At 37.6% G+C, this 15753-nt stretch overlaps 1 protein-coding gene across 7 annotated transcripts in view; it reads left to right on the top strand.

Moving 5' to 3' along the window:
* LOC148415525 (muscleblind-like protein 1) overlaps positions 1–4598 on the top strand; it is a 74502-nt gene extending 69904 nt beyond the window's left edge. For 5 of the 7 annotated variants that reach the window (XM_088428101.1, XM_088428097.1, XM_088428102.1 and 2 more), the window contains 4 exons: positions 385–420; positions 1876–1967; positions 2196–2269; positions 3479–4598. In XM_088428101.1, the coding sequence (XP_088284227.1) occupies positions 385–420; positions 1876–1967; positions 2196–2252 (185 nt within the window). In that variant the 3' untranslated portion in view covers positions 2253–2269; positions 3479–4598. Of the gene's footprint in view, positions 1–384; positions 421–1875; positions 1968–2195; positions 2375–3478 lie in introns of all 7 variants that reach the window. The other 2 variants (XR_015867269.1, XM_088428100.1) reach the window with 2 other exon arrangements.
* The last annotated feature ends 11155 nt before the right edge of the window (positions 4599–15753 follow it).

Genomic DNA, 15753 nt, shown 5'->3' with positions numbered 1-15753 from the left:
ATGATCAAAGCACACGAAGGGAATTGAGCCGTAACAATACATCACAGCCTCAGCTTAAATCCATATATGCAAACACAAAAATATTGATATACAGTGTCTGCATCGCGCACGCATTTGTTTTTCAATCACCATTGCTCTTTCATGCCGACATTTCCACTCGATCAACGTTAACTGAGAAAAACAAATGCGGAAAGTAAACTTTGGAAAATTAACACATTGTATGATTGCGGACTAATTTCTATTATGATCATTTTGTGTGGCCAAATGTCATCCAAATGAAAGTCAATCATGTCTGATTTTTTTTTTTTTTAAAATGACTTCTCTTCATTTTTTTTGTTCCCTTCCCTTTCCACTCCACTTCCTGTTGCAATGCATGATGGTCAGGCTCGATATTGTGCATGACGCCTGCAACAAGTGTTGGTAGGTGCCAGCTTTCCTTACCGATTCTATTGTTGTTGGTTTGTTTGTTTTTTGCCGTGTAAGACAAGCAAAAGTTTTTCAAATCAGAAGTACTGCCGCAGGTTTGCCCCATGCTTGTTGCAGTTTTTATTTCCAAGCAAGCTCGCTAACACCTCATTATGCTGCCTGGCTATAAACATGAGGGATTTTATTTTGTTAGTTGGTGCTGTAATATCGTTTCTTTGCGTAATCTACAGTACACACTCAAATTATTTTGCCTTTCTTGACTGTTGCATAGAGTGGATAGAAATTTTTTTTCCACTCTTGTGCAGTATTTTGACCATTTTTGGCTCATTTTCTTCCATTTTATTTATAATATTTTAGCCAATGGATGGCACATACCTGATAGCGTGATAACTTAAGTGATCGTGCCATGGTGAACTTTGACTCGTTGTCATCGTCTTGGTGAAATTTCAGCTCCCAGTGTTTTCATTTTGATAAGAAATTCCTGTGGTGTAAAGATCAAAAGATTGGACAAAATACGGCACAAGAATGAAAAAAAAGCATAAAAATACTTTTCTCCATCAACTCTTTACTAGCATTCCAGTGAAATATATATCAAATTCATGTCAATGTGTGTCATATTTAGAGTGTCGTTTTTATTCAGTAAAAGAACAGGGATGGTACCGATATCAAGCAGGTGTATCAGGGCGATACCTGATCTTATCTGCATGAAGCTTGGCCACTCAAGAGCAATTTTACAATCACATACCTGAAATCATACAATAAAAAGTTTACTACTGTTTCAAGGAAAAATGTTGTCTTGGAATACATGTTTTTTTTTTAATTATATGTTATTTTTGCGGATAAATTGTGTGTATCAAAAGAACTAGTAGTATCGGTGCTTGATATCACTATCGATTTCTGCTCGAGTTGAGATCTGTGCTAGTATCGGTCTAAAAAGACGAGGTATCAAACGTCTCTAGAAAAGAATATTATTACATGGAAAGAAATTAATATTTTACAATAGGGATACAGCACAGGTGTGGAACTCCAGTCCTCGAGGGCCGGTATCCTACATGTTTTCAAACCTTTTCCCTCAAAAACACCTGATTCAAATGATTGGGATCATTTCGAAGCTCCCGCAGAGCTTGCTAATGAGCTAATTATTTGAATCAGGTGTGTTGGGGAAAGAAAACCGGAAAACATGCAGGATGCCGGCCCTCCAGGACTGGAGTTCGACACCTATGGGATATAGCATCAAGAAAAAATGTCACCATTGATATTTCTCCTTAGTATTACATGATAACATAGATTTTAAGTGGTATTTCTGTGTGCCAGATCGCTCATGTTTACTCATACGATGCTGCTCAAGAACTTTAGTTTAAACCCTCGTGCGTGTGTGTGTGTGTGTGTGTGTGTGTGTGTGTGTGTGTGTGTGTGTGTGTGTGTGTGTGTGATCTTTCCCTCCCCAAGTACCCATGATGCACGGTGCTACTCCAGCCACTGTGTCTGCAGCCACCACATCTGCCACAAGTGTTCCCTTTGCAAGCGCCTCAGCCAATCAGGTTTGCTCTTCTCTTTTGCTGCGCCCCCACGTGTGTGTGTGTGTGTGTGTGTGTGCCTCCTGATGAACTAGGAATGCAAGCATGAGACTAAACCTCTGTCAACTTGTAAGCTAATATCGATGGCTTAAAATTTCAGCATGCTCTGTGTTGAATTTGGGAGCGTCTCCACTTACTTTTGAAATGCTGTGTTGTTTTTTTGATTTTTTTTTTTTTTTTCATTTTCCCCAGATTCCAATAATATCTGCGGAGCATCTGACTAGTCACAAATACGTGACCCAGATGTAGGAGCCTCAATCACAACAGTATGTAGTCACCAACTCAATTCAATGAAAATGGAAAATATAAACATGAATAAAAAACGGATGTAATGGATTGATGGCCGAACATACTTTCATTCATGTTGGCAGGTAAATTGTGTCCAGCTGGTGTTACACATTTTCACTTATTTGCACAAGTGTCAATCCATTTTTGCTTGGATGCTCTCCATGTCACACTTTGAAGAAACACTATGCAAATCATAGAACTTGCAATTTGAGGAAATATCTCGAAAATAAGGAAGTTATCATGCTCATTCAAGACTCGCTAAGACTCACATTAAATTTAATTCAGTTATAGGTTCCAAATACTGTACGTGTGTGTGTTGGACATAACATATTTTTATATATATATATATATATATATATATATATATATATATATATATATATATATATATATATATATATATATATATATATATATATATATATATATATGTATATATATATGTATATATATATATATATATATATATCCAATTTCTAGAGCCACTTATCCTCTCAAGGTTCACACCAAAGGAAAATCGAAAATACAGTACTTGCCATGCATGTTAAACCCACACAGGCTTGGGGAGAGCATGCAAACTCCACACAGGAAGATTTGAACTACTCGGGTCTTTGAACTGTGAGACGGACATGCTACTGTGGTACCATACATATATATATATATATATATACATATATATATATATATATATATATATATATATATATATATATATATATATATATATATATATATATATATAAATATATACACGTAAAATCATCCATCCATCCAATTTCTAGAGCCACTTATCCTCTCAAGGTTCACACCAAAGGAAAATCGAATATACAGTACGTGCCATGCATGTTAAACCCACACAGGCTCGGGGAGAGCATGCAAACTCCACACAGGAAGATTTGAACTACTCGGGTCTTTGAACTGTGAGGCGGACTTGCTACTGTGCCACCATACATGCATATATATATATATATATATATATATATAAATAAACCGTATTTGTAATCGAATGATTTAATTTATAATCATACCCCCATTTGAGAACAACAGATCTACATTAAAACCAAACTTGTTTTGTGCGTCCAAAAAAAAGAATAAATACATTATTTGGACAAACAACTCGAACCCAAAAGCGCTTCAATAAATTAACGTTCCGCCGTGTGTGTATTTTGTTTCCGACTTCTTTTCAGGAGGATCTGGAACGCCGAGACCAGCGATCGAACAGGCGAGACAATTTGAACGTGCTGAAACCGGATATCGACGAGAGAGAGAATTTGTGGAGTCCGCTCCAGCCAATCCACGCACACCGCATATATTTCGAGAGCGCCTTCTTCCTCCTGTCTGTGAAGGGAGGGCGCGTTTACCTTTATTCACCGGGCACACTTTGAATGTGAAGCGAATAAGACGATGCGCCGCGTCCATCGAGGCGGAGGAGAAACCGTGGCGGTTTTTTTTTGTTTTTTTTTGGTACATTTTTTCATCGGTTGTCTCTTACGTGTTTACACAAAGGTGCACCTTATTTTTCATTTGAAAGAGACGACGAAGAATCAGACTGTGTCACGCAGGTTTTTATGTTATGATGAAGAAAAAAAATAGGCCATACTTGTGCTAATACGCCAATGGTACTGCGGTCAAGCAAAGCAATGGGCTTTCCCTTTAAGGCGCCACTACTCGTCTTTGGTCCCGTCACGACCCATCACTGCTGATACAAAATCCTTAAATCTTCCGCGACGAGGTCAACAAAGATGTGGAATTAGTGTTCGGTCGCCGTGGCGACTACTGATGGGCGTTTGTGGTTTTGTTTTTACGGAGGTTTGTTAGTGTCAGTGGAGTGTTGTGATTGGAAGAATTTTCCGTTTTTTTTTTTTTTTTTAATAGCGTTGGTGTTTTTGTGGTTTGACTACAGCGGGGTACACGCATACTGACAAACCTGGAAGAATTTGAGCATTTTCCTTGACCGATTGTGGTGAGCAGAGACACAAAAAGTTCGAAAATTTGACCGCCACCAGGAGTCGATGGATGGAATGTTTTGATAAACCACCTTATCATCGAAAAACAATGATATATATTAAAATAATACTTTCACAAAAGCATTATAACATTGTTATTCAAGACGCGTGAATTTAACTATTTATTAAAACGACTCTTATAACAACAGAAAATTAAGTGAACGCATTTTTTTTTGTTGTTTTTGTTTTTCTTAGTCCTGATAGTTCTGATACTTCGGGATATTAATATTATCATTCACCTCCTGACTGATAATTTTTTCAAGTTCGGCGGGCCGGGTTAAAACGCTTGGCGGGCCGCATTTGGCCCCCGGGCCGTAGTTTGCCCATTTCTGGTGTGGAATGTGTTAAAATTGAGTCCCCCCCCCCCCCCCCCCCCCCCCCCCACCCCCAAAATCTTGTGATTTTGCAGCAGGGCTCTGAACTAAGACCATTTTCGTTTCATTTCTTAGGTGCATTTTTTGCAGCCTTAGCCTGTTGGAATTTAAATTTAGCTGAGTCCAAACTACGGCCCGGGGGCCATTTGTGGCCCACATCGACTTTTGAGCGGCCCGCGTCGTATACGAAAAATACACAATACTATTTAAAAAAAAAAAAAAAAACGATGGTAGCTGCTAAGCAGCGTTAGAAGTGTGAAAAAAAAATCGAATCTTTCCTGAAGGTTAGCCAAGTCGTGGGTGTGTCCCGGCCACTAGCGTATGCGCGTACCCTCGCTTTAAGGATTCCGTGTAGCTCACTCGTACTTCCTTTGTTTGTTAGAAAGTATTAATCAGACGGATAGCGCACTGAAAGTGACAAAAAAAAACAACAACAAAGGTTACGATTGTACACCTGATCATAAGCCTTAGAACGTACCATCGGGTCAGCGCGGCGGGAAGCCGGATCCGAGCCACGCCGACATTCATTTCAACTCCTTTGACTGTCTCTTTCCCTCATCGTTACCTGAAATTCCGTGTACGTGCGTCCGTTTTGATTTGAGTGCGACTCGATGGTAACGTTAGCGTTTTGTACCTTTGTCATAGCGACCATACGCATATCCATGTTCAATCCTCTCGTCTCTTTGTGTTCTCCGAGCAAAGGCGTTTTCTACGACTTAACTAAAAGTCCTAATAGAACGGAGAGGTCGCGTCGTCGCTACGGCTACTGTCGCCGGCGACAAGCGTTTAGTATTTTAACGATTGTAAGGTTTGTAACTAGTCATTTAATTTAAAAATATGAATATATATCTATAAAATATTGTTCTTGGATGTTTTCAATATGTTATTTTCTACTGTATCCATTTCAAATATCTATTGTTTGGATATTTTTATTCTCCTTGGAAACTGGGCCATGTTGGGAAAACAAGCTGCATATTTTTTTTTTTTTTTTTTTTTTTACCCCTCTGCGAGGACAGGAAGTCCGCGCTCACTCAGCCAATTGCAAACAAAATGGAGGAAAGCCAGGGCGAGCACCCAGGCGATAAAAGTTGACTTTTTGCACTTCTGTACATAGTCAAAAAAAAAAGAGAGAGAAAACATGTATATTGAGATCTTATTTTGAATAAAAAAAAATCAATGTCTGTAACGACAGAGCGTTTTGTTAGGATAACCACAAGAAAAAGGCTGAAAAAAAAATCGCTTGCATCCAAAGGGCGCTGAGTTGTCATTCTCTAACCCCGCCCCTTTTCAGGAATGGCCAATGTCGCTCTTATTTTTCCTTCATTTTTTTTTTAATTAGTCAGCAGCTTGTAGTTTGCCCGGTAACCGTCCGGAGAAGTTGGGGGGAGGGAGGGGGGTGTCTACTGTGAGGCCCAAACAACATAACGCGTACTGTCTCTTTAACTGGGAGAAAAATGCATGTTAAACATATAAACACATTAAGACACACACACATACACACACACACACACACAGTACTAAAAATAAAAAGAGGTTACAGAGAAACATGTATTTACAATATTCATACACTATATGTAACGGAATAAGACATTTATAGAAAAAAAAAAACATATATATAGAATAGTGATTTATTTGAAAGAAAAAAAAAATTCTTGACTCTAGTCACCACTTGGAGAGACATGCAGCACAATAGCTCTTAGTATGTTCTTCTGTTTATGTCAGCTGTGCTTCTTTAGAAGACTAAAGAGCATTTTGGGATTCGGTCACCAGATCGGATCATCTCTCACCTGCGATCAGCGCGCATGCTTTGACGGTAGAAAAAACATTTTTGTTACTTTTCTTTTTTTTCTCTGCTCTTAGTGCTACGATGATGTATAGCGACCTCTGCTGCCGTTTGTTTCTGCTTGTTTAAGTGCGGCGTGCCCCCCCCCACCCTCCAATCCCCCCTCCTGAACCAGTGTGTCAGTCAGAGATAAAATGCTAGTCTAAAGCCATAAAAATGTTTCATATGAATGGAAGTGTTTGTTATCCCTGGGGGGGGGCCCGCATTGCTATATTTGATTCTTGCTGTTATGGATTTCAAAAATAAAATAAAAAAAAAAAGAAAGAAAGAAAATGTATTAAAAAAAAATCACACACACGCAAAGCAACTGCATAAGTGAGTTAAATGGTGTATTTGTGCAAGGATTATGGGTGATGTAAAGATACATTTGTTGATATTCATCCTTACCTGAAGCTGATTGGTCCTCGTGTGTCAAAAGCAGTTACTGTCCCTTTAAGGAACCGCCAGGAGCCGAATGACTGTGACGCGCCGTCCAGCCACGAGATGGAGCTGCAACTTTGTCAGGTTTGCTTTGCGGCACGTGAGCCAGTGCCTGCAAATACATAACAGTGGATGTCATCGATTTGATTGTACTGTATTAACTTATAATAAATGATCAGTATCGGAGAGGTAATAATGTATGTGTATTAATTTTTATTATTAGGGACTCGCGGCGGTGCAGAGCTACGCTGCCTCTCACAAACACATGTTTATAAAGGGATGGTCCACTTGTTTAGCCATTTTAAACGGTAAAAATAATTAACAATTCATTTGATGGCTACATTACGTCTCATGTGCAATTAAATTATTCAATTGCAAAGCCATAATTTTGCAAGTGTTTGGCTCAAGGAAGGTGTAACAAAGGCTGGTGCTATATGAATTAAGTACGAAGGTAATTAAGTATTAAGGTAATTAAGTACTAATCAAGTAATGTAGGTCTTAAGTAATAAGGTAAGAAAGTACTTAAGTAATCTACTACTACTTTGGATAACGTACTAACGTAAAGGATTGTTTTGGATATTGAAGTACTGAAGTAAGCGGTTCCTTTAGGTAATTAAGTACAAGGGTAATTGATTACTGTGGGTAATAAAGTATTAGTGATGGATTACTTTGGGTAAAAAGCAATGAAGTGATGATTACTTTAGGTAATAAACTAGTAAAGTAAATGATTAGGTAATTGAGCACAAAAGTAATCAATTACCTTAGGTCTTCAGGTAATACATTAAGAAAGTAAAGTAATCTCCGACTCTGGGTAACTTACTATAGTGATGGATTACTTTGGATATTGAAGTACTACAGTAAGTGATTACTTTAGGTAATCAAGAAATAGGGTAATTGATTACATTAGGTAATAAAGTACGATCGTGATCGATTACTTTGATAATAGAAATAATTCATGAAGTAAGAGTAATTGATTACCTAAGGTGCCTTAAGTAACACACTACTTTCTCTAATGTAATAAAGTAATGGATTACCTTTGGTATTGAAGTACTACAGATAGTAATTATTTTAGGTAGTCAAGCTCAAAGCTAATTCACTAGGTAAAAAAAAATCACTGAAGTAATCGATTACTTTGGATAACTAAGTAATAAAGTAAGATTATTTTGGGTTAACAAATAGTAGTGATTACTTGAGGTAATTTTGCACGAAAATAATTAATCACCTTAGGCAATAAAGTAAGACATTACTTTAGGTAATAAAGTACTAAATAATGGATTCCTTCAGGTAATTAACCACTAAAGTAATCAGGTATTTTAAGTAGTAAAGTATTAGTTGAGAGTCATTCATTAATTGTTTATAATTATGCCGAATATGAACGCTTCGGCCTTGTGCACAGGTCACATCCTAAAACTACTTATTTCAGATACGGCGTCCCAAGGTTTTTTTTTTTTTTGCTGAGTCGTGACTTGGCCAATTTTCTCGGGAGTGTGCATCTGATTACACTGAGTGTGTTTTTGCAGTAGCAGATGTGAGAGTGCAGCATTTCAAATCGCGTCTCATGAAAAAGGAGCAGCATCGATCCAGAACGTAACGCCAAACCTCGACTCAACAACAACATGGACGTGATCCAAAATCAAAATGTCTGCCTTCACAAAAATCATGCAACCATCTAATATGTTGATCTTCTTTGTACCTACAAACTGTTAGAGAAGGGAAACATCAGGCCACATTTATATACCGTATTTTCCGCACTATAAGGCGCACCGGATTATAAAGCGCATCCTAAATTAATGACATATTTTAAAACTTTTTCCATATGTAGAGCGCACCGGATTATAAGGCGCACCCTCAATCGATGACATATTCTAAAACTTTTTCCATGTATAAGGCGCACCGGATTATAAGGCGCACCCTCAATCGATGACATTTTAAAACTTCTTCCATGTATAAGGCGTACCGGATTATAAGGCGCACCCTCAATTAATGACATATTTTAAAACTTTTTCAATCACAATATAATAACACTCAAAGTAACAATAACTCAAATAATAACTCTCAATAGCATAATAACTCAATGTGAATATGAGCAACATTGTTCAACTGTAAACATGCAAAAGAAACAGGTGAAGCTTACTTGCCAGTTCATTCCGCATCTACGAATCCCAATCTCAATATTGATCCATATATAAAGCGCACCGGATTATAAGGCGCACCCTCAATTGATGACATATTTTAAAACTTTTTCCATATATAAGGCGTACCGGATTATAAGTGTACCCTCAATTACTGACATATTTTAAAACTTTTTCAATCACAATATAGTAATACTCAAAGTAATAACAAGAATAACTCAAATAATTACTCTAAATTCAGTCAATATGAGCAACCTTGTTCAACTGTAAAAATGCAAAAGAAACAGGTGAAGCTTACTTATCAGTTCATTCCCCATCTACGAATCCCAATCTCAATATTGATCCATATATAAGGCGCGTCTGATTATAAGGCGCACCATCAGCTTTTAAAAAAAATTAAGGCTTTTAGGTGCGCCTTATAGTGCGGAAAATACCGTACATTATATTATACCAAATATGCAATAGTGTGTCATTTTAATACCATGATATTTTTGCCGACGGTTATCACACCGTTAGAATCTAATATCATCATACGACACTAATGTATCATACGACACAATTAAAGATTATTTTCCAACCTTAATCAGAGGGCAAACTTAATGTTCATGAATTAAACATTCAGATGCGGAGCAAGTCCAGGAAGAAGAAGTCAGTGGGTGTCTACCATCCCCAACTGTCACAATACGGGTCACGTTAGAGGGCAGTGGCGGCGCAGCTGTACCCCCACGCATGAACAGACGCCATTCACGCACCGACAGGAAGTAGGGAAATATTTCACGTTTTTTGAGCTAGAGCATCCATTGAGGCTCGCTTAACTTGTGGGATTGTCCCGGTGCAGCTGGGGGGTCGGCGACGGTCAAAGACGCCGTGGCGCTTCCGTGGAGGATGAACATGCAAACAATGCCAGCTAACAGACCAAGATGGATTCATTTATGGGAAAGTCCATTTTTGAGATTTACAATGGCAGCCGTTGGAAAAAATCCAGCACATAAAGCAGAAAATGATCACAGAAGAGGAATTTTCATCAATTTCTTGAGAAAAAGACGACATATGAGGTTAGATCCATGAACTAGGTCATCAGGGATAACGAGGCCCAGCTGAGCAGGAGGAGGAGGGGCAAGGCGGACAAACATAATGATACACATTCATAACCCTGTGAAATATTTAATATTGTTGAAATGATATTATCACATAAGAATTAATTCAAATTATTTCAATCATTTATATTCTCCTTTATTGATATGTGGGATATTACCATATTTTCCGCACTATGAGGCGCACCTAAAAGCCTTTTTTTTTTTTTTTTTAAACGCTGATGGTGCGCCTTATGATCAAGTGCGCTTTATATATGGATGAATATTGAGACTGGGATTGGTAGATGGGAAATTAAATGATAAAGTAAGCTTTATCTGTTTCTTTTATGTGTTTACATTTGAACAAGGTTGCTCATATTGATTGAGTTATTATGCTATTGAGAGTTATTGAGTTATTATTGTTATTACTTTATGACTATATTGTGATTGAAAAAGTTTTAAAAAATGTCATTAATTGAGGGTGCGCCTTATAATCCGGTGCGCCTTATATATGGAAAACGTTTTAGAATATGTCATTAATCAAGGGTGCGCCTTAAAATCCGGTGCACCTTATAGTGCAGGAAGTACCTATTTTTCTGAATTAAATAGTGAATGGGACTTTTCAATCAAGTTTAAAAATTTTCAGAAGTAATAAATTGGATAATTCATTAGATAACGCAATTATTTTCACGTATAATTAATACTTTTAAAAACCATTTTTGCAACATGCTGTTTACCGAAAATGATATCACCTGTCCTTAAGGCTCAGGTGAGGACCAATCACGGCTCATCTGTTGTTCATGTGAAGTTCACAAACTGAGCTGTGATTGGTCGTTACCTCAGCCTTAAGCAGATTTAAAAACATTGTCCTTGAAAAATAATTTAGCATTCAAATTATTTATAGACAAAGTACCGTAAATTCCAGACGACAAGCGGCAACTTTTTATACTTTTTATTTATATTTGACCCTTTCAAAGGGGTTAATAGCTAAATTAAACTAACCTTGAGCTAAAATCGAAAATCTCTGTTGCAAAATAGAAAGAAACAGTTGTGCTCTTTTTTTTGTGAGATCACTATCGCATCACGGGAGATGATTATTTTTCCCCATCAAATTCCAACGTTTACTCCCTTGATAAAAGAATCCAAATGCGCGTGACGTCAAAGACCGATGGAAGTTTAATTGAAAAGTGATGAGCGGCGTTTGTCATTTCCTTCTGCGATGGCGCCTCAGCCTGCAGCTAATTCCCACCAAAAAGTACAAGCGGAAGCTAATCGCGTCTCATTTAACATGCGGAACGCCAATATTAGCATGTGACTTAACGGGGCGCCGGACATCAAGTTACAAGGGCTTAAATTTTCACTTGAGCAGATGTGACGCAGAGTTCCATAAACTGTTCTGCTTGGTTCTGGTTTAATGCCGCCGAGGATAAATGGTTCTGAGGAAACGTCCACCGAAAGATATTGAAGGCAGGATATTAACCGACTGCTTCGTCCTGAGAATTGGCTGTAGAAACAGTGATGTGGAATTGAAATTATTAGGCTTTCTCAGGTCGTTTCTCACAGCATACTTATGCTAATTTTTCTTTGGTAACGCTTTCGATTTGGATATTAACGGTCCAGGAGAAGGCAAAATACATTCATTTGCAAGGAACAGCTATTATGTCTCTGGGTCATTTTGACCCGGGGTGTATTTAGTCACACTAAAATGTCAGATGTGTGCATATTGTTATGTTTTAACCCGTGATTAATGTTTATTTCTCAAGTGCAGCAATAATGTTGCTGGGTCAATATGACCCACGGATGTGTACATTTATCCAAAAGTTTCAAAATCTATTTTCTGATTGTGAACCCACTTGCATAGTAACAAAGGCAATACTTAATAAATAGTGATGTGTTAGATCATGTTTCACTGGAAGAGTAATAAGATCTTGGGTCAAATTGACCCGGGATGTATTTTGTTACCCAAACATGTCCAAAATGTGTGTAATTCAAATTCAATATTTTGTTTAAATTAGTGATTTAAGTTCATTTCTCCAAAACGGTGATAAAGTCTCCGGGTCAAAATGACCCGGAGGTGTGTGCATTTATTCAAAGGGGTCAAAAATATTTTTTTATTTGTATTTTTTAATTAAAATACCCATTCACAAAGTAACAAAGGAAATACTGAATTTTTACCTGTGTGTTGCGTTTATTTTTCTGGAATAGTAATAACATCCCAAGTCGATTTGACCCAGGTTTGTGTGTAATCATTCAAAGGTTTCAGAAACTTTTTTTGTGTGTAATCCTGTTAACTAACAAAACCTGTGATTTCTTTACGTCATATTCTTGGGTCATTCTGATCCAGGCTTTGCCTATCCCAATTTGAAAATTTTCAAAAAAACTAAACAAAAATGCATACAAATGCCTACTTGAAAACTTTCAAATAGGTCAGTTTGACCCACAACATAACAAGAATGTGAAAGACGTTTTTTTGAAATATGCTGGATCTTCTTACCCAATTTAAAGCTTTAATTTTTCCCAAACGTGCTCTGTATGAAAGAAGGGACAGATTTAGCATTAGGAAGTTAGCGTCTTGCCTCTTTGGTTTCAAATTAACGCCACGCTAGGCGTGCACTCATTTTGAGGATTAAAATCAGCTATTTAATGAATACTCAGCATGCATGACCGCATGCGGAGGGGCACCCAGCAAAAAGTTAACATGCTTCGTGAGATGACTATGAAATAATAATGAGGAAGTACTTAGCACTGTGCGTGGATTCGTTTTCCTTCCGCTAGCTAATCATTAGCTGGTGAATCACTTACTTTCTGCGGACTCATTGTTAGCTTCCAGAATTTAAGTTGGTAAATTATCAACTATTCGATTGCTAGTTGTTTGTTTGTGATTGCGTGGGGAAAAAAAATGGCAAGAAGCAGTATAGAAAATAAGGATTCAAAATCGCCACATTTCAAGCTACTCGCAATGGCAGCCTATACAAGTATTGGACACCCTTGGAGGAATCATATAATCATGAATCAGTAATTGAAAATGATAAAAATAGAAAGTTGTCAGTCATTTCATTACATTTAAAAAAAATAAAATTTTGGAATCGGTAGGTCTTTTTTTAAAATCATCAATTTCAAAGAAAATTAGCTTATCAAAAATTATTTGGTTTTGGTACTACTTGGTATGCATCTGAAAAAAAAAAAAGTGGTATTAAATAAAACCAAAACTAGGCTTTGATGCAACAGTTTCCCCATGAAACTAATCAGTTCGATATTTAATATTTTTTAAGGCATAAAATAAGAATAATTATTCTAAGAATAAATTAAATAAAATGCAATGAATCAAATATCTCAATTTTTGGCCACTAAACGTCTTTAACAATAGATATAAATTACAGGACAAACATTTAACAGTTTTAAAATACATCTTCCTAATAAAGAGAAAGAAAAAAAATGAAGAAGAGTGTAATTATTTTTGTCTCATGTTCTATAGCTGCAGTTCTCAAATGGGGGTACGTAAAAAAACATATTTGGGGTGAAGTGAGATTTTTACCAGGGTTTCAAAAGGTATCATTAAATTGACACAAGTGTTTTTTAATGGCAGGAAAGAACAGCTTTTCAAATTAAGATCAAATTGACTGGCAAATGAAGCAACTTCATACTAATTGTGTCAAAGTTTGTCACAGTCCGCTGGGAGTCCAATCACCATCACAGCTCAACATAAAGCTTCACTTCAGAAAAAACCTTTCCCTACCTGTCACGTCCTTGTCAGATCGTCTCACACTCATGCCGAGGTTTCTCTCGTTACACCTGCTCTGCTCAGTTGGACCCCAACCCCGCCTGCCCCTGGCTATCCGAACACCTGCTGTCTTGATCTGGCCGCCGTCCCACCCTTTCACCTACTTCTGAACGGACAATTTGCGTGGGCGTAATTCACCTTGCCTGTTTCCTGCGGCTTGTGCCTCTGTGTACAATTTGGTCGCAGTTGCTTTTCTATCCAGCCTTGTTTTTAAATAATAAAACAACCGATCTGAGCTCCTACCTGCCCCAAGTGTATGTTTGGTTCCGCTGATATTGTTACCGTATTTTCCGCACTATAAGCAACACTTAAAAGCCTTAATTTTTTTAAAAAGCCGATGATGCGCCTTATAATCAGGTGCGCCTTATATATGGATGAATATCGAGATTGGGATTCATAGATGGGGAACGAAGTGATAAAGTAAGCTTTACCTGTTTCTTTTGTGTGTTTACAGTTGAAAAAGATTGCTTGTATTGACATTGAGTTATTATGCTATTGAGAGTTATTGAGTTATTATTGTTATTACTTTGTGTATTACTATATTGTGACTGAAAAAGTTTTAAAATATGTCATTAATTAAGGGTGCGCCTTATATATGGAAAATGTTTTAAAATATGTCATTAATTGAGGGTCCGCCTTATAATTCGGTGCAATTTATATATGGAAAAAGTTTGAAAATATGTCATCAATTGAGGGTGCGCCTTATAACCCGTTGCGCCTTATATATGGAAAAAGTTTTAAAATATGTCATTAATTGAGGGTGCGCCTTATAATCCGGTGCACCTTATATATAGAAAAAGTTTTAAAATATGTCATTAATTGAGGGTGCGCCTTTTAATCCGTTGCGCCTTATTTATGGAAAAAGTTTTAAAATATGTCATTAATTGAGAGTGCGCCTTATAATCCGGTGCGCCTTATATATGGAAAAATATTTAGAATGTGTCATTAATTGAGGGTGCGCCTTATAATCCGGTGCGCCTTATAGTGCGGAAAATACGGTAATAAAACAACCGATCTGAGCTCCTACCTGCTTCAAGTGTATGTTTGGTTCCGCTGACATAATTACTCCTTTGTTAAATGTTGTCAACCTTTATTGTGTTAAGTTTAATGCGGATGTTACACAGTTACTAGTTGTGCGTGTCTCCAACAGAAGAGTCAAAAGCAAAACAAAATGTAGGACCAGCTATCTTTTTGAGTTTGGGGAATACAAAACGAACGGGCAGGACATGCAAACTCCACACTGGAGCCGGAATCAAACCCGTGACTTCCAAAACTAACCAGTTTTCCATGAATGCGTTTTATTTTTTTTTAATAATTAAACGACCTAATGCGCTCAGATTAAAGCGGCCCTTGAATTAATTGGTCGGGGCCTAGCGTTCATTACTGTTTTCCTTCAAATTCAATTTCATATTACAATGTTTGTATTGGACTAGAGTGAATTATTGCGTTGTACCTAATTGCGTTGGCGTGGTTTCAGACATCCGCTGGGTTTTTATCTGTGCACCTCAGGAGAGGAAAAGCTCTACACGCTTTATCATCAAAAGCTCTATTGTCATTTGTTTTATTCGCAAGTGTTGAAGTACTATCCTAAAAGCGTTTCTTGTGGAATGAAAAGCTCCCGAAAAACGTCGGCGCATTCATGCCGGACGTGCATTTATTGTTTCTGCCGCTATTCAGTGGGAAGTCTTCATCTGCGAGCGCCCGTGAGCTCCCATGGTGCACCGCTGCCTCCTCCTCCGACAACAAGAAAGAGGAGATTGTTTGCGTCCCGGCGCTCCCATTTCTCCCCGCCAGATGTAACGCGCCGCTGCTTCCTCCCCGCTTTTTTTTTTT

This window comes from Hippichthys cyanospilos, chromosome 11, assembly GCF_059441005.1.
Source record: "Hippichthys cyanospilos isolate Australia breed blue-spotted pipefish chromosome 11, RoL_Hcya_1.0, whole genome shotgun sequence".
NCBI lineage: Eukaryota > Metazoa > Chordata > Actinopteri > Syngnathiformes > Syngnathidae > Hippichthys > Hippichthys cyanospilos.
This window is presented reverse-complemented; position numbering and strand designations above follow the sequence as displayed.